Source organism: Phalacrocorax aristotelis, chromosome 7 (genome assembly GCF_949628215.1).
Source record: "Phalacrocorax aristotelis chromosome 7, bGulAri2.1, whole genome shotgun sequence".
Classification (NCBI taxonomy): domain Eukaryota; kingdom Metazoa; phylum Chordata; class Aves; order Suliformes; family Phalacrocoracidae; genus Phalacrocorax; species Phalacrocorax aristotelis.
In genome coordinates, this window is record NC_134282.1 from 17,810,149 (window position 1) to 17,837,386 (window position 27,238).

At 52.6% G+C, this 27,238-nt stretch overlaps 1 protein-coding gene across 3 annotated transcripts; it reads left to right on the forward strand.

The window, feature by feature from the left end:
- MASP1 (MBL associated serine protease 1) lies at positions 1-26,890 on the forward strand. Of its 3 annotated transcripts, none has more exons than XM_075098987.1 (11): positions 1-286; positions 2,283-2,508; positions 10,819-10,996; positions 11,259-11,390; positions 11,892-12,088; positions 12,412-12,559; positions 13,066-13,184; positions 14,049-14,127; positions 18,600-18,737; positions 19,739-19,813; positions 24,320-26,890. In XM_075098987.1, exons 1-11 carry the CDS (start codon positions 78-80, stop codon positions 25,213-25,215), a joined length of 2,397 nt encoding a protein of 798 aa, XP_074955088.1. In that variant the 5' UTR covers positions 1-77; the 3' UTR covers positions 25,216-26,890. The 3 variants fall into 3 exon arrangements, with proteins under 3 accessions (XP_074955088.1, XP_074955089.1, XP_074955090.1); XM_075098988.1 differs by having other exon boundaries at positions 24,279-24,358; XM_075098989.1 differs by lacking the exons at positions 18,600-18,737; positions 19,739-19,813; positions 24,320-26,890 and adding an exon at positions 15,810-16,383.
- Positions 26,891-27,238: the final 348 nt, after the last annotated feature.

Below are 27,238 nucleotides of genomic sequence, written 5' to 3' on the forward strand. Positions count from 1 at the left end.
CCGCGGCGGGAGAGGAGGGAGCGGCGGGCGGGGAGGACGGTTCCAATGCAGGCAGGTCTGCCTGCGTGCCTGTGGGGATGTGGAGAACGGTTGCAGGCAGGGGAAGGCGTGACCTGCATGGAAAATGCCAGACAACTCCAGACGCACACACACATAGGCGCATACACGCTCACAAATCTCCGGACAGAGATAAGGCGGACAGCGGAGCCTTTGGAAGGAGGCGAAGCCGGCCCCTGCAAACCAGCCAGCAATCCTCCACGCCAAACCCTCCCGGCAGCAAAATGAGGTGAGTACCTCCGCTGGTACCGGCCGACCCCGGGGTCCGGCACGCTGCGGTCTGGGGCACGGCCAGGCAGGGGGGCCACCCCGCTGAGGAAGGTTTCCTTCTGATGGCCGTGCCTTCAGTTTCCCCATCGGCGGGCGAATGAAGCGTTGCTCACGCCTGGGCTGCGTGCTGCAGCCCGGCGTGCGTGCCGGCATCCCCGCAGGGCCAGGGGAGCGGCGGGTGGCGGGCACGCCGCCCGGCCGTACCGCTCTGCCACAGGTGTGAGCGAGGCCAGACGTGCTGCACGTTGCTGTGCGCGCCACGGTCGTTCATCACTTTTACGTGAGGTTAAGACTTTCCTGGCATGGGAAAGAAGTTTGATGTTGCTCGGCCTCCCCTGTTTAAAGGGAAAACGGAGAGTTGCACCAGCAAACGGCCCGTTCAAGCCGAGGAGGTGATGCGCATTTACACCAGCTGAGCATCCAGACCCGTGCACGTACTCTGACCAGAGGAGAAACAGATTTTCCCTTCATACATTTTTGTGGTTTCAGACAAGCTGTCAGAAAAAGGCATGTTCAGCCTCACTCTGCTTGAAAGAAAAATCGATCCAAACTTCTCAGCTCCCATTAACTTTGCTTTGTAATGAAGAGCTGGGAAAAGTGATGGCACTACAGAAATGAGACCCAGGAATCTACTGCCCTGTTTTTGAAAGAACACTGAGAGGTTAAAAATAATCCGCTTATATACCTTAAATTTCCTCACCAGCATACCTAAATCAAGCCCTGATATTGAAACCGGGTGTACGTGTACATGTGAGTAGTTCCAGCCCCTGTAACGCACACCTACAAGCTTTTGCCAGGCCTTAGTACCTATTTGAGAAAGTGGAAATTTTCATCTCTAATGGCTCTAATTTCCTGCATGTTTCTTTCCCTTTGTGCACTCCAGTGGGTGTAAAGAGCCTGATGTCTGTTCCTCTTTCTGGGTCCTGTGCAATGGCACAGGCTTTCATGTTCGCACCTCCAGCACAGACACTGTTCTGCCCTTGCACAGAGAAATACTCAGTTTATGCTCATTTTCATGCTCAAATGGAGCTCAAGGCTGGTGCAAGGTCAGCTGGACTGCCATTGATTTACCTGTCCTCTCTGCCCTCCTCTGGGACAGAGAAGTTTGTAAAAAGTGGGACAAACTCTTTAGGCTAAATTTTTTTAAAGCTGAGTTTGATTACAAAAGATCCTAAAGACCTCAACCTCTGTGCACTTCTCCATCTGGGGTGAGTGGTACCATAAGAGTTGAAGAGAAAAAGAAGAAAGGAAAAGGGGAAAGAAGAAGAGAGAAGAGAAGAGAAGAGAAGAGAAGAGAAGAGAAGAGAAGAGAAGAGAAGAGAAGAGAAGAGAAGAGAAGAGAAGAGAAGAGAAGAGAAGAATGCTGAGTTATGCTGCTCCAGCCCCAGTCCATCCTCACCCAGCTGCAAAGAAGTGCTGTTTATTAAGAGTCAACAATCCCAATTTGGGAGGATGAGGCTAAGCAATAATAATAATACATAGCAGTTATTGCCATGATGCTTTCATTAAACCAATTTAGAAAGCATCACTATTTTATTAAGCAAACTTATGTTTATTCTTCCACTAAATGAAGATTTGACTATCAGAGCCCCATTAGTTAAAGGACGTGTTGCCAGCAACTACTGCTCCCAAAAGCATGAGAAACACTGAGCTCCTGACAGCACCCAGAGATGGCTGGGAGCTGTGGAAGTGCCTTTGCATCATGTGTGGTGCCTGCACCACCTACTTTTCAAAGGGGTTTTCCCCTCCTGGCAGCCACATGCAGCTCCCACCCTCACCTCCATTTCCCGGCAGCTGGGCAGGGGGTTCGCTCATGGTGACACAGTGCTGCACCTCCACTCCCAGCTGTTTCAAGTGTGACACCTTATGTGACCCACTTGGGAAAAGAGACTGAACCCTCAATAGGTTTTGGCATTGCCAGAGTTTTATTTCATCTCCTAATATGTGTTTTCCAGGCACCCCCTGACCTGGTCCTTTTGTGCCTTGCTGCTCTGCACGGCAGATGCCATCGAGCTGACGGACATGTTTGGGGAGATCCAGTCTCCCAACTTCCCCGATTCCTATCCCAGTGACTCGGAAGTGACGTGGAACATCTCTGTGCCTGACGGATTTAAAATCAAGCTGTACTTCATGCATTTTGACTTGGAGTCATCCTACCTCTGTGAATATGACTATGTGAAGGTGAGCTGTGATATCATGGGGCAGATGGTGGGGTAGACAACAGACCTGTTTGGCCAGCTGAGAGAGGGTAGTGCTGAAAAGGCTAGGAACAAGCTGGTTTCCCCTATTTACTGGGCACAGGAGTTGTCAGTCCAGTGAACATCAGGGAGAGTACATGTAAGCTGACAACATCCATTGGACTAACAGTGAGTGAGACACCAGATTCAGAGCTTACCCACTGAGGACCATATTTCTGAAAATAATTTTCATTGGGTCCAATGGGATTTACACATCTTCTGGCTGATGAAACCCTTGTGGCTAAACCCCCAACCTGTGCCAGTCTGATGGCAGCCACGTGTGAGGAGGACCCCTGAGTTGGGCACCCTTTGCCAGGCCATGGCTGTGGGTGCACCTTGCAGCCAGCCTGGATCCCTGGCCACAGCTTGCAGGCACATGGGACACCCTGTCCAGTCCCCAGGGAAGCAAAAGGGAAAGATTAGACCTCAGCTGTAGGCTACAACTTGGGGTCTGCAGGCAGAGCCTCCCACAAGCCACAGGGCACAGACCCAAAGGTTTCCTTGGGTTCAATGCAAACCCATTTCACAGCTGAGAGAAAATTCTGGGGCTGCTGCTGACAAATACATGCACCACAAACAAGCTATGGAGGTTCCCAGGGAGCTGTCATATCCAAAACAACAAAAGATTTCAGTCTACTTCATTGCTGGGCAGTAACCCATCAGAAACTGCGGTGGGCCTCACACTGCAGCGCCACAGAGCATCCTTGCCTCTTGCACCACAGGTCTCCCCAAGTAGGGCTCTCCTTTGTACCCAGGACAAGCTGGGTTCTCCATACCTTTGACCTTGGTCTGGTTTGGTGCTTTCTAGCAGACCAGCAGTAACAAGCAGGTGCTTTCTAGGTTTTCCTGGCTGAACATGCCTTACCGTGTTTCCCAGCACAAGCCTCGTCCTGCCCCTCCGCACAGAGGCAGGTGAAGGTTGCACACAGGCCTGGAACCACAGAACTCAGCCCTGGTGATAGTTGCTCACTAATTGTAATTATTATTTTATTCTTGCCCTAAGAAAACAAAGTGCATATTTATGTTTTTTTTCCTCTAGGATCTGTTGTTCGCCGCTTTAATTTCCCCTTTGTGCTGGCACTCATTCCGCTACTAACAGCTCTCATTGAGGTTTGATTAGTTCTTTCTGCTTCTCCTGGATGTTCTCCAAGTGCAAGGGCCAGGGACATATATAGAGATATATTGCTTTAAAAACCCAATAAGCTCAAGGAACAGATTTCTTGGAAACTTTCCCCATTCCAAGCTTTACCCCTCCTCCTGCCCTTCACCCCCTGCTCATTTTTCCTTTTTCATAAGGCTCCCTGTTATTTGGCCATGATGCCAACTTGGCACCATAGCTCTCCCTGCTGCTGGATTTCCATAAGAAGGTGGTACTTTTCACAGGGATTTAGATCTCAGCTGTATAAATTTGCTCAGGGCTGTAACTCAGCTTGCAGAGCTTCCACCACATAATTACATTTTAAAAGCGCTGAAAACAGATGGATTACAGGTGTCCGTAGGCTACCCTGCTGGGTAGGGGTGCAATCCTGGTGCTGGTAAACATTAAGGAGAAAACATTAAGGAGAGTAGTAAATGACTCCATGGCTATTTTCCTCTATGTGTCCAGCCTCTGCATCAGCACAAGGTGTAAAAACAGCATCAGCCCAGTCTTTGACAACAGGCCAACCGTGCATGGCAATAGAATATAATTACAGACCCAACACATATATGTGCTCCTCTGTAATACTCTGCCTGTCCCAGTGAAGATACTCAGAAAGCCACAGGTGGTATCTCTGTGTTCAATGGCGCTCAATGGATTCCTCCTCCATGAACTTGTACCATTACTTTATGAACTCATGGGTGACTTTGATCTCTGCAGCGTCCTGTGGCAGAGAGTTACACAGGTTAAATATATGATTATATGCCCATGTGTGTGCATGAAGAAACACCTTGTTTGTTCTGACCATGGGTCTGACCAGGCTCTCCATCAGGGTCTTCATCATCTTGACTGCCACAAGAAGGAGGTTCAAATGAAGGCTGAACAACCCCAGTGCAAAGTGGGGACCCAGTGCAGGACAGGCAGAAAGCCACCCTGCCCTGGCCTTTGCTTTCCTTACCTCCTTGGCCACCCACGTGACCAAGACCTTAAGCAGTGTAGAAAGTCATCCTGAGTAGCAAGCTCAGTGTGAGCCGAGCTGTAAACACATGCAGATCTCTGCCTTCAGGGTGGTCGTCAGAAGAGAACAGTTTCCAGAGCTCTGAAACAATGGCTAATTAAAACAATAGCTGTTTATTTATATATATACACACATATGTGTGTGTGTGTGTATATATATATACAAAGACAATGACTCTTAAAGAAATGTTCACAGGCCAGGAGGCTTGTTTGTGCGAACGGTGATGGCAGAGAGGGCGAGTGGTACTTCAGTAAGGAGTGAGCCAGGAGGAACAGCCACCCCCAAAATACCCACCTGAAGAAGCCCCGTGCAGGTACGAAACACCAGCTGCATGCTGCCTCGGGAAGCTGAGCTCTGGGCCCTGGCACGTTGGAGACAGCCTCTCCCTGCATTTTGGATGGCCACCCTCAGCCGCCGGCCAGGTCCAAGGGGATGGGGAGGGAGCAGCCACCCATACTGCACTTTTGGCTCCTGCCCTACGCTGCGCTCCTTGGCAGGCTCTGCCTGACTCATTGCTGTCCCCAAGTTGCTGATTTGGGGGTTCCTCATTTGCAGGGGTTCTCACCATGGTTTGCACAGCTCCTTTCTGGGGTCACCCAGCACTGAGCACTTCTGCACACAAGATTCCAGTGCTAGTCCAGGACAACCCGAAAGCCACGGCTGTGACCAGGAAATCAGGTTAAGTGACTTGACTGGTGTCACTGAGGAGCATCCTGGCAGAGGCAGGCAGATGAAATCCTGGTGGAGGGCCAGAAATGGGAGAAGAAATCCTGACTTCTGAGGGGCCTTCACAAGTAAATTCCTGAGCTTATTAGGGAGATCTGAGCCTGGGGTCCTATCCTGAGGTTTTGCACATCACTTGGTCAAGCCCTGGAGTGAAGTGAGCCCATGAGGGCTTAGCAGCCAGCTTGGGACCAGCTCCTTGACTGAAGATGGGGCCCACAGTGAGAGGATTTCCCCCCAGGCAGCCCATGGCAAGTCCTTGCTGGCTCACAGTCCTTGTGGGGTTACCTCTTTTCACCCCAATCGTAGTCAGGACCCCAACCGAGTCCTGACTCAGGATGGCACATGATTGACACCTGGCAGGTCTCAGCACATGCCACAGTGCTTTCCCTTCACTCCTTCAAGCCCAGGGCCCACCTGTGATGGGTGTCTCCAAGTGTGCATGGGGGCAGAAGGACAGAGGGGTCTGTGACACTTTGTGGGTCCAGGGTCCCGCCTCCCCTGAGACAACCCAAGTCTCCCTTGGATGCGCCTCTTCATGTTGCGTTCAGACTTCTGCCCATGTGTGGCACTTGGGACACTTTTCTGCAGCTGCTATTCACACCCGTGTCCCCAGGGAGGATCTATGCCATCAGTGCTCACCCAGGTAGGACTCCTACTAACCCCAATGTGGATGTCAAGGAGCTGACCAGGCATCTCAGGCAAAACCAGTGGCTGCAGAAAAATTTGCTCAAGGGTGGCCAGGGTCCCAACCAAGTGCAGAAGGCAGTATTTGCCAGCCCCAGTGAGGGGCTGATGAGGAGAAAAGAGGGGTATGGGCAAAGCTGGGGAGGCAGGGCTGCAAGCAGAGCATCAGCTAGTGCCACCACCCCAGTAAGCAGCACTTGAGGAGGGGGATTATGAAAGATTTGTGATGTGACAGAGCCAAGCTCTCCCAAGGTTTGGCACAGTGTTTAGAGCGCATAGCAGATTGGCTTTGCATGCAGCGTCCTGGGCTCACAGTGTGCCATCCCCTTCCACAGGTGATTCACATGCGGCAGGGCTGTGTGCGGCACCATGCAGAGCGCTCGGTGGCACTGTTGTTGGGGCCACTGTCAGTGCTCAATGTGGCACTGGCAGGGGCCATGCAGGGCCAGGGGAGGAGCTTGATGCTGTGTTCAGGGCAGTGCATGCCCCGCCTGGGGCTGCAAGAAGGGTGCACGGGACCCATTTACCCATTCCTCTGCTCAAAGAAGGGGGAAAAAGCACATATCAGGGCTCAGCATGAACTGGGGGGTCAGGAGAAGAGCATCCTTTTTTGGTGCTGTCAGCTGGCCTCAGCCAGGGGGTAATCCATGGCCTGGGGGTAGGGGGTCCCAGGAGGAACACTTCAAATCCCCAGAGGCAGCTAGGAGGAGGGGAGGGCTCAGGGCTTTGCTGCTCACCTTTCCCATCCCGTTAGCTCTGCGCAGAGGAGTCTGGTGGCACCGGCCACGCCCTGTACCACTGGCGACCACAGTCACACATCCCCTTGCAGGGGAAGTAGGAGGATCAGGCACAGGAGCAAGCTAGCAACTCCATCAGTACCCCAGCATCCTGCCTGGGTTCTCCTTGCACGCCCAGGCACCCCAGGGAACAAGGCTGGCCCAGAAATAGGGCTTGTGCGTACAGCAACCCGCAGGAGACAACAGTCTCCAGATGCTGAGCCAAGTCCTCAGCAGGGGAAATCAGACATCCTCCCCTTTCCCCCATGGCACAGCTGCCGTGTATCTTCCTGTGGAAATTCAGGTGCACATTTCCACACGAAAGGACCCTTATATGGTGGAGAGGACACATGCATGCTGGGGAGAGGATCTCCAGGAGACCTAGATGGAGGCTCCTGCTAGGGCTGTCCCATCCTTGCCTTGTTTCCAACAACAGCAGCAGCAGCAGCAGTCATTTTGCAAAAAAAAAAAACCAACCAAAAACCATTCATCTGGGTGTTGCCTTCTTGCATGCATTCTAACTGTAAGACAGCTCGACGGGCTGTTTCATGCCTTTCCCTGTCTCTGAGTGTGTCCTCCCCATGTCATGTTCCCAGTGTCTTCAGCCCAGCACTGTGATTTCTCTGCCTAATGAGCCATTTATATATATTACAAATGGTATGTTTGGCCTTCATCAGTCCAATTAGTGCATTCCTGGAGGGCTGGAGGCAGGGGGGGTGGTGGCTGTATTTCCGTATTGCCGGCTGCCTGCTCCTCTCCAGCGGCAGACACTGAACCGCTAGGCCAAATTCCCCTTGGTGTTCGTGGCGTTTTGTTAACCCACCCACTGCAGGAGGCATGTCTGGAGCATCACTGCTCCAGCATCCCCAGCAGCCCATGCCCTGGGTCATCATTTCTTTGCTGCTGAGCTGGGGCACCCCAGCTCCTGCCTCCTGCCCCGAAAGGGGAAATTAATATGGGGCAGAGGGGCGCCACACAGCTTGAGTCACCACTTCTCTTAGCCACAGCCCAAGCCCAAATGCAGGGGGACAGAGCCACAGTCGGGAAGGGACTCCCATCTGCCTCTATCCAGAGGGGCAGAAATCTTAACAAGGGAATAAGGAGGCAAGCAGAAACAGTGAAGATTGCAAGAGGCAGTGACAAGGGAAAATTTAAGGCACGAGTGTCACTATATTTTATTTTTCAAAGGAGGATTCTTTCAGCGTATTTTTATAGGGAATTTCTCTGCAGCAATTGATATTTCCCTCAGGGACACATCTTCTCTAGTGAAAACGTCGACATCATGACCCGAGAGGGAGAAACTCCAAACAAACAACCAGGATTTAATTACCAGCCTGCTCGCTGGATGTAAATGATCTACAAAAAGTATACAGTCCTCAGCAGAAGCAGCAAATATTAACCAGGGATGATGACCTCTCTGTTTAGTTTACTGCTGGAGGGCTGCCTCTGCTCCCTGTGGCTCGGGGCATGGGACCCGTCACAGATAAGGGGCCATGGATACCTTCAGTGAGGAGAGCACAGCTCTCCCGGGCCTCATCCTGCTGCTCTGGAGCTGTATCCAGAGATGCTGGGGGAAGTGTTGGGACTGGCCTCATGGCAGGACCATCCTCAGGTCATGATACAGGGCACTGGGAAGGTTTCCCTGCTCTTTGGTGATGCTGTGCTGCAGATTGTGAACCAGCTGGGGCTGGAAGAGAGGGGTGGGAGCTCTCATGGTGGCTCAAGTGTCCCTGCAGAGTTGACAGTCACCAGCCCCACATGGAGGAGCTGGCAGAAAATTTCTCCTTCCCACAGCTTTCCTTAAGAAAAAGCATTTTCTGCAGAAAAGGCTGTGTGCCGCACACTTGCGCAGCCAAGACTGCATGTTGGGGCCGAAATGCCATTGTCCTTTGCTTTTGGTGATGGCGCTCCCGTTTTTCAGTCTGAAACACAATTTCATTTCAAAACAATCTTTAAAAGATATTCTAAAGCACCACTGTATATTTCAAAGGGATTGAAACCAGATGGATCCCAAATTGTTTTCCTCTTTTTTTTTCAGAACACTGTTTTGCAAAAAAAAAAAAAATCAACTGGGATTTTGTCCCAATGCAGGGCACATGTTTTTTTTCCAAATTCTCAAAATTTATCATCGGAAAGTCTCTCTCTTTTCTGGCCAGCTCCAGTTTGTATGAGAGGATGGAAAATGTCTGGAGGCAATGTCGAGACATGCTGAGTTGCCATTTCCACATTGGCTTTCCCTGTGAGTGTGAGTTTCCGCCTGCTTTTTCAGCCCTGGGAAATTTCCCTTTCAGTCCCAGACCCTCCCTGGCTGGCACATCCCAAGGGTCTCCAGGAGACGGGGATGCAGCTGGAGGAGGGTCTCTCCTTGCTGAGGCCACGCAAGCCAAGGACGGCATTGCAGCATCTCTGGGACACTGTGGGTCCCCAAGCAGGCGGCCGTTTTCCCTGGGTATTGACTGGAGGGCTGCACACTTCACAACAGCCTCAATAGCATTGGCTTGGCATAAGCGGTGGGAGCTGGCTTGGTGGTGTTCATCACATTCCTCAGCCGAGGGGTTATTCATATTCAAATCTCCTGGGGGAAAGCAGGCAGGGTGCTGGGAATGAGTTTGTGGTCGAGACAGGGGCTGGAGGTGGGATTTGCAGAAGGGGTTTGGGTCAATGCTGAAATGGTCCTGGGAAAACAGCAAGGAAGAAGGAAGGGAAGGGGTTTCCAAGGAAAACTGGAGGGTTTTCTGCAGGTATTATAGTACTTGAAGGCACGGGCATGGCTGTGCTTTAAAGGGATGCACATAGAGGCTAGTGAGCATGCTGACATGGCAACAGGGCATGTTGGCCCGTTGGTCCCCTCCATTAGCCCTCTGGGCATGTGGCTTTGAGTCTAAACAGTGCCTGGTACTGCAGGTCTGGAACCACACAGGGACCCTGGGTGGCAGGGACAGGACTGAGCTTGTCCAAGTCAGCCCAGGGGACAGAAACAACATCCAAATTACGGCTGCTGCTTTGGGCCGATGCAAAACTGATGGGCAGGGGTTTCTCTGGGGTCCCAACGCCCTCCCAGCCACACAGCCCTCACACAGATGCTGCTGCTCGTGTGATCAGCATTTGGGCTGAGGGAGGAGGCAAAGGGAAGCATCTCAGGTACTAACAGCTCTGAGTTGGAATGACATGGCCCACAGCTGATTTTCACACCCCTTCTTCTGTGCCACCTGCCCGCATCCTCACCCCACCTCCCAATGAGGCTCCTTCCCAGCATCCTCCTCTTACACCCTGCAGGTCGTCCCTGCATCCCAGATGCTACCTGCTCTCTCAGCATCTGCTTCAGAGGGTGACCACAGGCAGGAGCAGGCAGACCTAAGTCCCTGTGTTCATTTTGCAGAAACTGTTTAATTGCTTTACTGCAGTAACAGTAAAGAGAGCCGGAACAGTGGAAGTCAGACCTGCTCTGAGCATCCCCAGGGTCATGCTTGGCTGCAGAAGATGGGGTGAATGCAGCAGAAATGGCTGTAAATTGATTTTTAGGGCCAAGGCAGCATGGCAATGAGCAGAATAAGGCACCCAGGGATGCAGAGCTGGATCCTTAGGCTGTGGCCATCAAAGGCTGCCAGGCGGGCAGCCTGCTCCATGGAGACACTGCTGAGCCCTGGCAGGGGACAGGCTGGGCAAGCACAGGCAGAGCTCTCAGGTGGAGAGCATGACTCCAGGCCCAGCCTGACCTCCCCCAGGAAAGCACCAAGGACTTTCTGGGCTCACAGACCTGCACAGCCCTACACAGAGAAAATTTCAGAGGTGACTGATACTGGGGAGCACCCCAGGGACATGTCAAACTCCTGCACTAGCCAAGTGCTCAGCAGAGCCCAGCGGACAAGTCCTAAGCCCTGCCAAGTGCTCACCTGTTCTCTTTGCTGACAGATTGAAGCTGAGGACCAGGAGCTGGCAACTTTCTGTGGCAGGGAGACGACAGACACGGAGCAGGCTCCTGGCCAGCAAGTGATCCTGTCCCCGGGACCCTACATGGGGCTTACGTTCAGGTCCGACTTCTCCAACGAGGAACGCTTCACTGGCTTCGACGCCCATTACACTGCTGTGGGTAAGCAGCGGTTAAGCTTGCAGGACCAGCTTGCTAGGGCAGCATAACAAATTTGCTAGGATCACATCCTAGGCCAGCCTTGGGGACCCTAGCAAGAGAAGTCCTTGTGTGCAGCCCTTGGGCCATATAGGACTCACTGGGTGCTTGTGTGACCCACCACATGGGATAACTAATTTCTCAGCGCTGTGGCAAATGTCCCCACAAGGAGTGATGCATGGGGGGGCTGCAGGGTGACCTCCCTTCCTTGTTATCTGCATCCTAGATGTGGACGAGTGCCTGGAGAAAAGCGATGAGGAGTTGGCATGTGACCACTACTGCCACAACTACATCGGCGGGTACTACTGCTCCTGCAGGTTTGGTTACATCCTCCACTCCGACAACAGGACCTGCAAAGGTACTGCCCAGGCACAGCTCAGATGTGGGGTCGGTCACACAGAGGGGTCCCTGAGCAGGAAACAGACCTGCCAAACATGGGCAAAACTGCCCTCTATTGCTGCCAGGAGGGACAAGGTGCCTCTTCCTCTACAAACCAATAGCCTGGGAATTGAGAACGCCCAAGGCCCACAGTCCTCATACGCTGGAAGGAGGTGTGGTTTCTCCCATGGGCTATTTTCCTCAGCTAAGCCCTATAGACCTCCTCAAGTCAGAGAAATGAAAAGGTTTAGTCTCTGCTCTGAATCTGCATCATGTAATTAGCTGGGATTAGCTCTCAGCCCACGACCGTTTGTGCCACTGGCATATTTGGATGTTGGCTGTGTGAGGTTCTCCTTGCATGGACCCATATTCAGGATCCATGGACCACCCAGCAGACCCCATTCCACTGGGAGGGCTCCTGCACATGGTCAGGGCTGGGGTGCAGCTGGCAGGGCCCTGAGTGAGGACGGCTGTGTTTCAGTGGAGTGCAGCGACAACCTCTACACCCAGAGGAGTGGGGTGGTCACCAGCGCTGACTTCCCCAGCCCCTACCCCAAGAGCTCAGACTGCCTGTACCGTATTGAGCTGGAGGAGGGCTTCTTCATCACCCTGAGCTTTGAGGATATCTTCGATGTGGAAGACCACCCCGAGGTGACCTGTCCTTATGACTACATCAAGGTGAGCTGGGCTATGCACACTCCTCCTGTCCTGCTCTCCTGTCATTTCCCCTGTGCCCAGGTGATGGGACCAAAATTATCTGGGTCTAAACAGGGCTGATGAAGCCCGCAGGAGCCCTATGCTCAGTTGAACCCATGTCCCTTACCACATCTGATTTTGGCCCTCTCAGCCAACAGTGACCCTCTTTCAGTTCAGATCCCCCCAACACATGGTGCTTAAGCCCCACTGACCCCACTGCACCCCCATCCATCAGCCCCAGGGTGAACCGATCCTCAGAGATGAAAGATCCCTCTCAAGCCACCCACTCTCCTTTGCCTTGGCAGATCAAAGCTGGCCACAGGGAGTTTGGCCCTTTCTGTGGAGAGAAGTCCCCGGGACACATTGAAACCCAAACCAACAGCGTGCAGATCCTCTTCCACAGTGACAACTCGGGAGAAAACAGGGGCTGGAAGCTGTCGTACACAGCAATTGGTAACTCCTGCTGCCTTTCCCCATTTGCTGGGCTTGGGCAATGAGAAGGGCATTATAAACCCTGCAGGTGGAGATCATGAGTTTGGTCATCCATGATCCTGTCTCCAGAATGGGTCTGTTCCAGAAATCACAAGAAGAAAGGAATAAAATAACTCCCTTCAAGCTCTCCCTTCAAAGGGTGGTTTTTTTCCAGATGGGCACTGAAACAAGACCACATTGCAAAGCAGAGCAGTTTTGGGCAGGATAATTGCACAAGCTATTATTATTAGCTCCCAAACTTGTAATGCCCAATGCCAGCGACAGCCCAGGACTAGAGGAAAGACCTAGAGCTTCCACTCCTACTAGGAGAAGAGCCTGACTGAGCCATGCTGGTGTAGGCTAATAGCAAGAGCAGGGCAGGGATGCTCAGAACCTGCTACAGGGACTAGGTGGCAGAGCTGGGACTCTCCATTTCCTCCATTTATTCAGCTGACTTTTGTTTTGCTTCATTTGCTTTCTATTCAAAGGTAACCCATGCCCACTGGTGCAACCACCGATCAATGGGAAAATCGAGCCATCCCAAGCCAAGTACACCTTCAAAGATCAGGTTGTCATCAGCTGCAACACAGGATACAAAGTACTGAAGGTATGGGGTGGTGGTGTGGACCTGGGCACCTGGGTAAGAAGGAGGGATCTGTCCTCCCAAAGGAGCTGCATCTCTGTTTGGGAGAGCAAACACAATGTACACACCATCCTTACCCCCTTCCCAGGGGCAAGGACAAAGCCTTTTCTGAGAGCCACCAACCTTCCTTCCCAAAGTCGCAGAGGAAGAGAGGAGATGGCACTTTCCCAAGCCACCCTCTCATCATCCCTGTGGAGTCAGCCAGCTCACAGGATGCCAGACTTGGCACCTCTGCCATAGAAAAAGTCAGCAAAAGCCTCAGGGGAGCTGCCAGGGCTCTGCCTGCTCCCCACCTCACTGAGCGCTGGCTCAGCTTCCTGCGCAGCCCTGCAGAGGCCAGCCTCCACAGACTGGGAGGTCCTCCAGGACTTTGGGACAGCTTTGGCGAGTCAAGAGGACTGGGATTTTGGCAGGCCCTCTCCAGGAAACATCTGAGAACCACAGGGAGCATGGGTGACTCACGTGGTGGCTGTCTTCCCTCCAAACCAGTAGCCCGCTTTGACTTCCGACATGGAGCTGGGTATTTCTCTGATCTCTTCCCAGACTCATCCTTCATACAGAGCTGCCTCCTTACCCAACCCAGCACCTAAAACAGGAATAAATGTCTCCAGCTCTTTTACATTCTTTTACATGCCACTGAATTGCTAGCAACAAAGTAACTCAAGATTTTCATTATGATTTTACTGCACTTTTTAGCTAGAAAAGTCCTCTTCCAGGACAGGTCTGGATATATCTTGATTAAATAACCGATAAATTAACTTTTTATGGAGAGAGGAATTTACTTGCCTTTTACATTGATGGTGGTTTTTGCTGACATCTTCTGCATAGGATAACCTGGAAAGCGACTCCTTCCAGATCGAGTGTCTAAAGGATGGGACCTGGAGTAACAAGATCCCTATCTGCAAAAGTAAGGACACCCTTCCCCACCCTGCCAATGTCCTTTTCCTGCTGAAATCATTTCATCCTAAAGGGAACTGCCTTGCCAGAGCAGAGTTCCTTACTCAGAGACATAAACCTAGCCAGAGAGTCTACATAACTCTGCAAACCTCTTTTGGCTCGTTCTTGGATAACATAACAGGGCTCATTCCAAAAGCCACAAGCAGGAGGTTGGTGCTTTTATTTAGGTTACTCATATAACTGGATTTACAAGTCCCTTTGCTGTCTCCCTGTCAAAGAAAGAGCAAGCCTGACTCTTGAGAATTGGCTCTGTTGGATAAATCTGGGACAATTTGGGATAATCTAGTTCCTGGTCCTAATTTCCTTCCCAATGAAGGCTACTAAGACCCAGGGCATTAGAGAGGTCCCAGGTGCTAGCCTAAACTGGGTGCTGCTCAGCTAAGTGAAAGGGGCAACAAAAGTTGTCCAAATATTTACAAACCTTAAAATGGGAGAAAAGGGGAGAAGACAGGAGATGCCATTTGAAAGGACAGGTGATAACTAGCATTATCTCTTCTTTCATCTAACCCAGCCCCTCTCTTAGCTCAGGCCTGGGACATGTACCTGATAACACCTTTTCCCTTTCCCCCAAACACGCTCTGCTCTCAGGGAGGCTCTCACTGCTGCTCAGTCTGCTGTAAGGCTAGCAGAAAACATGTTCAGAGAAGGTCACAAGACCTTCCAGGAGAGGCAGGATGAGATGCTCTCAAGGGATGTTAGAATCCAGGCTCTCCCCATGTGGGCAGATCCTTTTTCTTTTAATGATACTTTCATCATTTAAAGAAAATTTTAAGATCCCTGATGTCTTAAGTAGGAAACTTAGGTCTTAAGGAGACTTAGGAGAGTATTTCTGGGGTTTTAATTCATGTTTTCTCACTCAAAATGGAAGACGAGAGGCTCTCATCTTAGTAAACAGATTCATATCTGAAAGAGCTCCTTAGAAAGCATGGAGCTAGTGATGCCTATGCCCTACCAAGGAACTCCCCACTCCTACCACTCTCAGTACCACAGTCTCCCATTTATTTTAGCCAGCTTGAGCATAGATCAGACAAAAATTGGTGTCACCTAATAAAAAAAAAGAACAAAAATCTAAGTAAATGCTTTTAATCCTAAAAAAGTACAATTTTTTTGATAAAATTGAAATTATTACCTGCATTATTCCAGCCAGGCTGGAACTGGTCCCTTCTTGTGTGATATGACTCACTACACTAATTTCTAAAACATTGTTTGGAAAGCCAAGAAGCCCCTAAATGGGCAATTCAGGCCTCCACAATGCAATGCCTCCCACCTCCCCGGGTGTCTGGGAGAGGCAGGCCATGAGCAAAAATGATTTTAGAAAGCAATGCAGAAAATAGAAAACTCCTCAGCCAAGGTGGATAAAATCCAGCTCTGTGGCCTGGTGAGGCTAAACACAACCCTGTGACAGCTTCTCTCAGCTGCTGTCCCCAGGTTGCCCCAGCAGAGCAGAGGAAGCGGGTGCCCAGCATAGCCATGGCTCCCCTGGCATCCACGGCACCCTGGCACAGCTCGCCAGGCATTCATTAATGATTTCTGGTGTTTTGGGGGCTGGGTTTCCTGCATGCCTCTCTCTGCCTGTCTACTAATTGGGCTTTCTCTCTCTGCTCTCCTCCTTCCCCTCTGCTTACGGTGCAGCTGCAGATAGAGCCGACAACCAGACAGAGAGAAGAGCCGGCTTGGAGCAAGTGGCTGCGTGAGGCTGGCGCCAGCCATGCTGCCCCGATGGGCAGCCTGTCTCGATGCCCCTCTCTGATCTGTTGGGTACCCGAAGCAGGTCCCCTTTGGCCCTGACCTGACTGCCAAATCCATCTCCGTGGCTTGTCTAACCAGCATGGCACTCTTAACTCCCCTGCGCCTGGTGCTTTCTTAACTCCGTCTCGAGAAGGGGGAAGGAAATCTGGAGTCAAGCCCTTCTTTCCTGCTGCTGTGCCATCCCACGGGAAGGGTGCCTGCCCAGCCCTGGCACCACTGCCTGGGGACTGTGCGCTGCTGCCAACTCCCGGCACGTCCTCTACATCCCTCCCTCTCCATTCAGATGCCTCGGCCTGGCTCGGCTCCCCCTCAAGGCAGCAGTTGCGCAAGGAGCACTGCATGGCTGCCTGTTTGTTTGTTTGTTTGTTTGTTTGTTTGTTTGTTTGGATTCAGGCTCCTGCTGCCCTTCCTCCTTGGCCGAGCATCACAAATAAGAAACACTCCTTCCTCTCCTCTCTCCAAGAGTCCTGGTGCCTTTCAGACCATCTGGGCAAGGAGGCCTGGAGGATGGGTTGGCATCACCAGCCCTTTCCTGCGGGCACCAAGCCCTGGCACCGGCACAGGAGGGTGGATACTCCTCCACCTCCCCTTTGCTCCCCACGCTGGCCTGGTGGAGGTGAGGACAGGCTGGCCTCAGGCTGATTGCAGCTGAAGGAGGTCAGAGCTCAGTGTCTGGCTCCATTATGTCCCCAAGAGCCCAGGGCATGCATCCTGGACTCCCCAGGGCATCAGAGGCTTCATTGGGAGGATGCTGGGACGTAGACCAGAGGCTGAGAGAGCAGGAGGAGGTGCATGTTGGGGAGCTCAGTCCACCTCTGGTCCTACAAAGACAGAGATGCCAAATGTCCCACTTCCCAACACAAAAGTCTGGAAAGGCTCATGGCACAAACTCCCTCCCCTCACCCTTTCAGCAGGACCCGGGACACTGGTGAGGCAAGAACTCTGTCCAAGAGCCCATTCTGCAGGCATCAGGCCTGCCCCAGGCCTGGGGGACACACAGGGAGGGGATGGGCTGTGCAGGGCAGTGGATGCTGCCCTGCAGCCATAAACAACCCTAGAGCAGATGTGCAAGCCAGGCTGGTCTCCCAACATCTATTCCCTCCTTCCTGCAAGCCCCAGCATCCCCCAGTACCTTATAAAGATCCCACGGTTGCTGGCACCATGGAACAGGAGCACTGTGCACCCAAGCACTGTGGGAAGAGAGCAGGAAAGCTCAGGCCAGCTGGGGACCCCCAGGGCTGGCGAGAGGGGTCTGTGTCCCCTCCTCTGCGCCTTTGCAAGGCAGAGGTACCCAGAGCCTCCTCCTAACCTGGCTGCACCCACACAACCATCCCATCACCTACTGTCCTTACAGGGGGGATAAGGGGACCCTGGTGAACAGTGAACTGCAGCATTTTGCCATAAACCAGGCTTTTTTCACCCAAGCAGGTGGTTAATCTGGAGCATCAGTACATGTCCATGATTCCAGCTACTGTTTCTAGTGAATTCTTTCTTCATTAGCTTGGGCGACTGCATGAGGAGTTAGGGCTCCTGTCCTTGCCTCATTCCCGTCCTGGAGCACATGGAGACCCACAGAGCTCACATCATTCCTGATTCACAGGACCTGCTTTCTGTAAAGTCACCCATCCCCTACTCAACCCCTCATCTTAAATGTAGCAGAACCCAGCTTTGTAGCACTGCATTTTCTGGCAGGATCAGACCCTGTTTCCTACCCTCCCAGAACAGGGCAGGGAGAGGCTGCACGGCATCACCCAAGTGTGCTGTAAACTGCCTATACAATGGGGAGCTGCACTTCCCATGGGGTGACTCCTGGCTTTGGTGGATGAACCACCTCACAGCCTGGGGTCCTTCCTGGCGTGGGTGGCACAGGCCCAATCCAGAGGACAAGCTGGGAGGGGAAGCTGGGCAGGGCACTGTGAGGGATCTGGGGGAGAAAGAGAACCACAGTGAAGCCATGGGGAAGGGCAACGGCACCCTGGAAATCCATTTTCCTCCATCATACCCTGAGCCCCTGAGCCCACACCAGGGATGGGTGAAGCAGAGCTAAACCTGCCCATATCCGGGGGGATGGTGCAGGAGGGGTCTCACCCACATCTGCTGGCCTTCTACCTGCCTGCAGACCAGCCAAGCCACACTCTTGATGTCCTTCATCTCCTGCCATCACAGGACAGGCAGGACCTAGGATTGATCAGCCTCATCTGTAAATGCTTATCAGCAGTGTTTGGTGGGCAAGACCAGAGCAGGAGGGATGAGGCCGTGCTCTCAGCAAAGCCTTGTGTGTTTGGAGGAGCAGCCCAGATGCATGGTGTAGATTAGTGAATCACTCCCCACTTTTCTGTGCCCAATCCTAAGGGATGTAAAGACATACTCTGGGACCATCTCTTGATAGATCTCACCTGCCAAAGCATGTTTCTTCCCCTCTCAAAGGTATAGCAGAAAGATCTTGCACTAAATGAAGTGCACAGGACAGCTCCCAGGGCTGGGGTCTCCACCAGCATGAGTGGTGTTGGCCATAGAGCCCGTGGGTGAGCCATGCTTCTGGTGTTCAGTGGTGCCACCCACATGCCCTGTCTTTTCAGGGTGACCATGGTGGGGTTTCACAGGGCCCGCTGGCTGGCTGGACACCCCAAGAGACAGCACAGGGCTCAATCCACCTTCTGTGTTGGCTTTCAGTTGCTGACTGCAAAGTGCCGTTGGAGTTGGAGCATGGCTTTGTCACCTTCTCCTCCAGGAACAACCTGACCACCTATCGAGCAGCCATCCAGTACCACTGTCAGCACCCCTACTACCATATGGCCCCCAACAGCACTGGTGAGCAGTGGAGATGGGCTGTGTCCCCACAGCATGGTGGGGGTGGGTGCCTTTGCAAGTGGGGGGAGCTTAGGATGGCTGCTCCAGGATGCTCTGCGAACAGCAGGCTGTGGGTGTACCCTACACACATCGTACCCTGCATCTGTAATGCCTGGATTGTCAGACTGGCCATATCATGCTTGGCAACAAGGCAGGATGGAGTATGCACTGCCTGGTGCTTTGCCTGCATTTTTCACAGCCTCGGCAGACCAGTGTGGTTGTTCCTCTGCACTCTGCCTTCTCACCCTGCCATCTGCTCCCTGCAGCATATGAAATTTTCTGTGTCTCTGTGGAAGGAGGTGCTGCTGGAGGGAGCACCAGGTACAGCAGCCTTAGGAAGGGCCCCACAAGGTTCCTCATCCCAGCACCCAAATGTCCAGCATAGCCAAAGCTGAACAGATAGCAGTGGGATCATGGCAGACTGCATTTCCTCCTTATCCCCCTGGTCGACAACCACAGATACACCATGAGGTGCTTTGCCAAGCACTACAGGTCTCTGCACCCTTCAGACCCAGCCCTGGGCAGCAGAAGGGGTGTGCACACACCCCAGCCTTTCTTCCTACTCCTCCCTCAGCAAGCAAAGCCAAAGGATTTCCTCACATTCCTGTCTCCCTGCTCATATCCCTCCGCACACGCACTGGCCCCGTGCATCTGGTCCCAGCATCCTGTGTGCATTAGCAGGACAGGCACTGGCAACATTAATGGGGCAGCAGCTGCCGGCTGAGGCTGAGGGTGCAGCACAGCCCTCCAAACAACTCAAGACAATGAAATCAAGGATGGTGACATGTCCCCTGCATGGGGGCAGTGTTCCCCGGGGAAAGGAGCACAGAGAGCATAAAAGGAAGGTCACCTCCTGCTCTGGAAATGGGTTCAAAGGGTCCTGACAGCTGGGCAACATCTGCTGCAAAGGATACGCCCTCATGCCAGGGCCAAAGCACAGCTAATATTTTGCTCTCTTCCAGCCACCTACACATGCGACGCGTCAGGGGTATGGAGGAGCGAGGAGCTGGGGACCAAGCTGCCATCCTGCAGACCAGGTACTAGTGCTGGGGTGGCCAGTTCCCACTGCAAGGGGTGCAGAGCGGTGATGTGGGGAGGGTGGCCCCATGCCTGACCTGACCTGTTGCTTCCCTAGGCAAGGTCCCTGCTCCCTGGTGACAATGCCATATGCCTTGGGTATAGGTAGCCAACTGCTGCAATGTATGGTGATGGGGACAGAGGCCTCCTGCTATCCCGGCTGGCTCAGATGGTCAGGGTGCAGTTGGTGGCACTGGGCAGCAGTGATGGCAGCATGTCTCCCTGGCATTATAGGGCAGCAATGTGGTCACAGTCATCCTGGCTGTCAGGGCTCCCCGAATTCCCTGCTCCAGCAGACAAGGAAACCAGTAGCCCCAGGGCAGAGCTCACTAGTCATATTCATCCCCCAGCATCACCAGAGATGGCTCTAGCCAAAGGCAAAGCGTTACCTGCCCAGTGCCACTGGCTGTAAGCTCCCATTAGCAGTGTGTCCACATGCAGGAGCAATTAGCACCTCTCCGAGCCTTGCAGAAAAAAACAGCTGCTTTGCAAGGAAGTAAAAGTCCCAAGCCTTTGAGCAGTGGCAGAAATGTTTGTAGCCAGCAAGTTTCCAGGCCACGCGCCTGCTCAGGATTAAACAAAAGTCCCTGGGATGTCGGCTGGCCATTGCCAAGCATGGGGCCAGGTCTGGCCGCCAGGCGGGGGCGCTGGAGGCAGCCTCGGACGTGGGTTGTGGTCAGATGTGCAGGGACAGCTCTCTGCAGAGGTGCAGGGATCCCGCTGCTGTGCAGCAGCTGCAGCTGCAACCAGCCTGGCGTTCAAGAGCTGGCTCAGCCTCATGGAGGGTATCTGCTCTCCAGCCATGCTGACTGACTGCAAGGCCAGAGAAGGGACCCCCTGAGATGCCCTGCAGCCCATGAAGCTCCAAAACCAGGGCTGCGGCTGCTCTTGTTGCAGCGACTGCTCCCTGCACCTCTCCTTGGTGTTTCAGCCTGAACTAATTTGAACTGAGAGCATATGGGGACATCTTTTGGGGACATAGCTGCTTTCATGGGCCATTTCCAGGCCTCCTGATTAGTGACAGAAGTCATAGAGACTTCATGAAAATGGAAAATCCCAGAGAGAGGGTGATGCTCTCCTGAGATCAGGATCTGCAGGCAGCAGCTGGCCAGCTGCTCTTCAGATCTTCCCCCATGTCTCGCACCATCTCCCCATCAGTAGAAACTCTTCTTCCAGGCCACTCTGCTCCTGCCTCTGCCATTAGTGGGAGCATTTGCAGCCTGGTCAGCGTTTTTGATATGTAATTTAATAGAATAAATATTTGGCTGGATGCACTTCCTCTAAAACCATCTCCATGGGACGGCCATCAGCTTTTGTGCAGCAGCCCAGCTGGGCTGGGCTGGGTTGGGATGCAGGAATTATTTGCCTGAGCACATTTTCTATTCCTTGCAGCGCTGGGAAAGGCACGGAAGGGTAGCAGATGCAGAGACACTCATCATGCTCCCTCTCTGCCTGAGTCACAGTTTTCCTAGCGGCAGATCCCAGCTGCAACAAAGCCATGTTAGCACCTCCTGGTGCTCCTGCCCTGGTTGCAAGGCTGAGTCTCAGCCCTGATCCCATCACCGTGGTGGGTCAGACCCCCTTTCTATGAGGCTTTGCAACCTCCCCTCCTAGCACAGGGGGCATCAGGGCAGAGTCCTGGCACTTTCCATGAAGGATGTGCATTCTCCCTGCAGACTTGGAGGGATGAGACCAGCATCTGAGCTGCTGAGATCTGAGACTCTCCCACAACCTCCCAGTGACATCAGCACCCCCAAGCAACCTGGGAGCCCCCCTCCACAGTGCTGCCACAGGCATGAACCAGCCCCCCCACCATGTCTCAAGGCTTAATTTCCACAGGGGCAGGATTGTCCCTGTCCGTCCTGTCCAACCCTCTCAGAGCCACCTTCAGCATGCTGAGTCCCTCCTCTTCCTCATGTCATGTCACAGTGCCTGGATAAAGATCCTGGAGGCAAACCAGTCATCATGTCAGGGCTCTTCAGACATTAATTCTAGGTCTGTTGAGGAGCTGAGCAGAGGGATGCTAGTTTGGCTGCCAGAACTGTGGTAAGGACTTGAGATGTAAGAGTAAAGCCCATGGTGCTCAGCAACATCCCACGGCTGAGACTTCTCCAGCCACAGTTCCTCTGGGAGGGCAAATGCCATGGCCATGAGACCACAGACCTCATGACAGGTCTCGGAGTGAGGGGTGAGGCTGGGCTGATGTCAGGCTTCAGTCCTCCCACCAGCATTCCCCTGGGTTTCTTGGTACACTGAGCAGGAGCTGGACAAGCAGCTGGATGGTCTGGGAAGTGCTGAGCGAGATCATGGGGCACGGTGAGGCTGCAGGATTACTCATTTGGCCTTTCTGCTTCTGAAGCGGTGTGGATCCAGCTAATCACTCCACAAACCGAACTGCAAAGTGAGGAATTGCAAAGTGCAGGCTGGCCGTCAAGCTATCTCCTTGTCCCACCTACCAGCTCAGCTGTACGTCAACCCTTTATGACACAGTCCTGTTTTACTGCAATCCAGGCTTGGCAGAAATTCTAGCATCTGCCACTTGCCCTTCCCTAAGGTATCTGGTAGCACCATGGTCCCCATCTGGAGCAGAGATCACATAGGTGTAAACTGAGACTAAGGTTTGATAATACTCAGAGTGCTTGAAGTCCACCCTGGCTCACATGTTTTGCTGAATCCTTCTCTGACTTCAGTGTCAGGAGATCTAGTAGAGCTTTGGGGTAGCTAACCCTGGATCAAAGTCTCCACAGTCCCATAGTGTGCTATACAGAACTCTGACTGTCCATATTCATTCCTAGTGGGCCTGTTATTTGCAGGGTAAATCCTCCAGCCTCTCTGGAATAGATATCTAGCACACAGGACCTTGGCAAAAGCCCACCCTTTTCATCAAGTGCTTTTCACCTCCCTTCGTGACAGGGCCACATGTGCTGCAACCCTGCCTTGACAGGTACCAAGATCTTGACCCCTCCCAAGCCCAGTGGAGACTCTTTGGGCCTGACACCCACCTCAGCTGGTAGCCAGACATGTGCCTAGAAAGTCCACGGTCTCATTGACAAGAGCATTCACATCATCATTTCCCAGTCTCCAACAAGGGTGCGGGAGGAGAGGGCAGCTGGGAGGCTACTTTTTTTGACCAAACTTTTGGGACTAACTGGGCCTTGTGACTGCCCATGACCAAATTCAGGATGGACTCCCACAGAGGCAGGACAGCAGGAGCAGGGAGGTCCCAGCTCTGAAGATGCCTCCTCCCCTGGTCCAGCATGGGGTCTAGTGGCTCAGCTTGGTTTCAGTCCTGTCTCATTGCCAGCAGAAGAATGGCCTGTTCCGGGCAAACTGCTGTAACCATGGGAGCCACACAGCCACACTCCAGGGTACATGTGCACTGGGGAGACCAAGGGGAGTTTGGACCCTCTGCCCCACCGTGAAGGTATTGCAGGCCCCAAAGGTGCAATGATGGATGGTGCTGAACAATGGGCATTCATCATTGCAGGTAGATTATGCCAAAGGCCTAGTGGTACCTCCTCGGACAGCTGCCTTAGATCCTCCCTTGGATCTCCCAGGGTGCCACGTGGGAACAGGTGTCCGGACTGGGGTTTCCATGGGCACCTGGGGAAAGGTGGCCCAAATCCTGGAAACCAACACATTCTAATGACCCATAGACAAGACACTTCTCTAATCTGTGCCTCATTGTCCACAGCTATGGAAAGCACAGGAATTCCAGGGGGCTTGGTATAGCTGTTTTTCGTTCTTGAAGAGCTGGACCCAATTGTCCTGGGGCTGTGAGCAAAGAAAAATGCTCTATGCTCCAAAAGTATTGCCAGAATAGCTCAGACAGCAGAGAGGGGGAAGAGCCCAGAGTCATGTAGCAGGTTGGTGACAGAGGCAGCACTAGTACGGAGGTCTCCTAGTCTCATATCTGAGCCTTCAGGCTTAGAGAAACACAGGGTGGCTCCTACTTCACAGAAGAAACTGGACAACCCATGCAGGCTTCAGACTGGCCTTTTTGTCCCTGACTAGCTTCACAAGGGCTGAACAAGGTCACCCCACCATCCTCATGGAAGAGCAATAGACTGCCCCTTTCCCAGGAGTGCAGACCACAGCCACCAGAAATACTTCCACCAGGCAAGGAAGACATGAAAGGAGCTGCGGCTGTCTTTAGGAAGCAAAATCCATCAGAAGGGCAGATGCATTCCTTTCCCAGACATACCTCCAAAGACCTGTTAGCATAGAGGATGGGGTGTAATGCCCAGCCTGTTTCAAACTCTGAAGCATGCTCTGCTAGGAGAAGGTGAAGATGGTCTTTACCCACTGAGAAAAGGAGAAGAGTTACCCTCTATGGAAAAAAAAAGCACAAGTGAGCACTTAGTTTGAAGATAACCAGCCATGTGGCATAATCTACAGGGATGTCCCTTTTCATTTGTTCCCTAGGTAAGTGCTGGGAGTAAATGTCCTGTCCTTTTTGTCTCCAGTGTGCGGCCGGCCAGCTCGTCCTCTGCCTGGGATCATCAAGCGCATCATTGGTGGGCGAAATGCAGAGCCTGGCTTCTTCCCCTGGCAGGCCCTGATTGTGGTGGAGGACATGTCCCGGGTGCCCAACGACAAATGGTTTGGCAGCGGGGCCCTGCTCTCAGACTCCTGGGTGCTGACAGCTGCCCACGTGCTCCGTTCCCAGCGGCGAGACAAGACTGTCATCCCTGTCTCCAAGGAACACGTCACAGTCTACCTGGCCCTTCATGATGTGAGGAACAAGATGGAGGCTGTCAACAGGACAGTGGAGAGGATCATCCTCCACGAGGAGTTTGACATCCAGAACTACAACCATGACATTGCTCTGGTCAAGCTGAAGGAGAAGGTGACCATGGGGAACTACGTCATGCCTGTCTGCCTGCCCCAGTTCGAGCATGAGCTGGAGGGGCCTCACCCTAACACGCTGGGGCTGGTGGCTGGCTGGGGTATCTCCAACCCCAACATCACAGTAGACGAGATCATCAGCTCGGGCATGAGGACGCTGTCCGACATTCTGCAGTACGTCAAACTGCCAGTGGTGATGCATGCAGAGTGCAAGACTAGCTATGAGTCGCGGTCAGGGAACTACAGCGTGACGGAGAACATGTTCTGCGCCGGCTACTACGAAGGTGGGAAAGACACTTGCTTGGGAGACAGTGGAGGAGCCTTTGTCATCCAGGACCCAGGAACCCGGAGATGGGTGGCCCAAGGGCTGGTCTCATGGGGTGGCCCAGAGGAGTGTGGCAGCAAACAGGTGTACGGTGTGTACACCAAAGTGTCCAACTATGTGGACTGGGTGGAGAAGAAAACAGGCTTCTCGGAGAGATGGACATTTCTGGAGCCGGAGCTGGAGAGATGACTGACTAAGCAGCCTGCTGCCGCAGCTCCTTTTCTTGTCGTTGCTGGTTTTTAATATGCTCCAGACTCTGGTCTTTCGCAAGCAGTAGCTATAATGCTCAGTGCATGCCAGGCCTTTGCCAGCCCTCCACATCATTTGTTTCGCTTGGTCCTACCTCCTTTCGCTTGTGCTCTTAAGAAATGCTTGTTAGGGAGCTGGGGGAAGGGAGTGAAGGGTGAAATCTCAGCTGGTGTCCTCAGCTTGTGTTGCCCATCTCCAAACCTCACCCACACTCCCAGGAAGCCCCCCTCCAAGCCAGGACAAAGGCACAGAAATGGAGGCAGCATTTCCCTGCCACCAAAGCTTTGTGCCATGCACAAAGAGTTGCTTCCAACCCCAGGGCTCTCCAGCCAGGTCTTCCCTTCAGACAATGCAACTGCAGGAGCTACAGAGGCTACGAACAGCACAGGAAGCCCAGCTGGGCAGGCAGGGACCTCACAGGTCCCCCACCTTTTTTTTGTGCAAGGAGTAGTGAGAGACCCCCTGGGGGTTTGCTACTATTTTTACTTGTAAACCAGTATCCCTGATGGCTTCTCTCCACCTGGTGCCAGGGATGTGAAGATGCATCCACATTAGCCCTAAACTTCAGCCATGGCTGGAAAGCTAATGGCTGCCAAGATGGTACCAACCCAAATGGGCTACCCTTACGCCACAAGGTGGGATGGGTGCCCCACAGAGGACACAAGGACAGGGAGCAGGGTTTGGGCTCAGTGTCTCACTCACCTCCAGCCACCAAAACTTCTCTGACCCTCCATCACCTTAAGCCCTCTCCAGTCCTCCCCCCAGACTATCTCTTGGAATGGTTTTCAGCCACAGCAGACCTCCCAAGGAAAGTTTTCCCAACACACAAGACAGCATCACATTTACTGTACTTAAGCAATACTTACTTTCAGCAGAATCATTTCAGATAAAATGCCCTTCCTTGGCATTTCACCTCTTCTTTAGGTGCCTGAGTAGTCCTGCATGGCAGTGCATTTGTTCTTGCAAGAACCTAGTCACTTTTAAACTGCTTTTAAGGCCATTGATTTGGCTGATTTACAGGTTACTGGTGGTGTTCAGTGTTTGTTCATAGCTCTTCTGGCCTATTGGAGGTGTCCAAGTCATTCTAGACTGACCTTAACTCAACACACCAGAAGTATTCATATCTTCCTAGCCTCCCTCCATGGCCCATGCAGACAAGAAAGGTCCACCAAGGAACAATGTCAGTTGAGCTTACCTTCCTTCGGCAGGGACATCATCTCCTTCACTTGCCAGCAAAGTCCTCCTGTAGCTGTAAACAACATACAAAAATTGCCTGCTGTTCTCTCTGTGTGCCTGTAGCCTCCTCTGGGCATGTCCTCCTCCTCCTTTGGTTTTGCCATGCAAGGAAGAAGTCAACAGTGAATGAGCCACTCTGCCATTTTGCTATCATCCAAAAAGCCATTTGTAGAGCATGTAGAGGAGCAGAAGGCCTAAGGAAGATCAAACTTGCAGACACACTAAGATCTGTACTCTTGGCTATGTCATGTAACTGCAAGGTATTTATATATATATATTCTTTTTTGATACTACATTCTGTAAAATATCCGATGTCATGTAAGGATGGTTCTGTGTAATCTTCCTCCTGAGAACAAAATAAAACTTTGATATGTACTAAGTTTGTGCCCTGAGGCTTTTATTCCAAGACGGGAATGGTCAAGGCTGGTTGCTAGTCTCTGCCATGCATGCTTGTGCTCCCAGGGGGATTCTCACACTGTCCCTCAACCCAACGGCTGCACAGACGTGGCCCGTGCAGTTTCATGGGCTGAGATAGACCCAACCAGCCATGAATACAAATTGCAAAAAACTGCAACAGATGAGATCCTGCCCTTCAATTATTTATAGCCTTAGCACATCGCTGAAGACTGGGGCATTGGCAGGAGAGTGCAGCAACCTGTATGCTGAGAATAGCAATTAAACCTGGGTTAACTTGACATGTGGAAACAATATAGGTCTGTGACTTTTG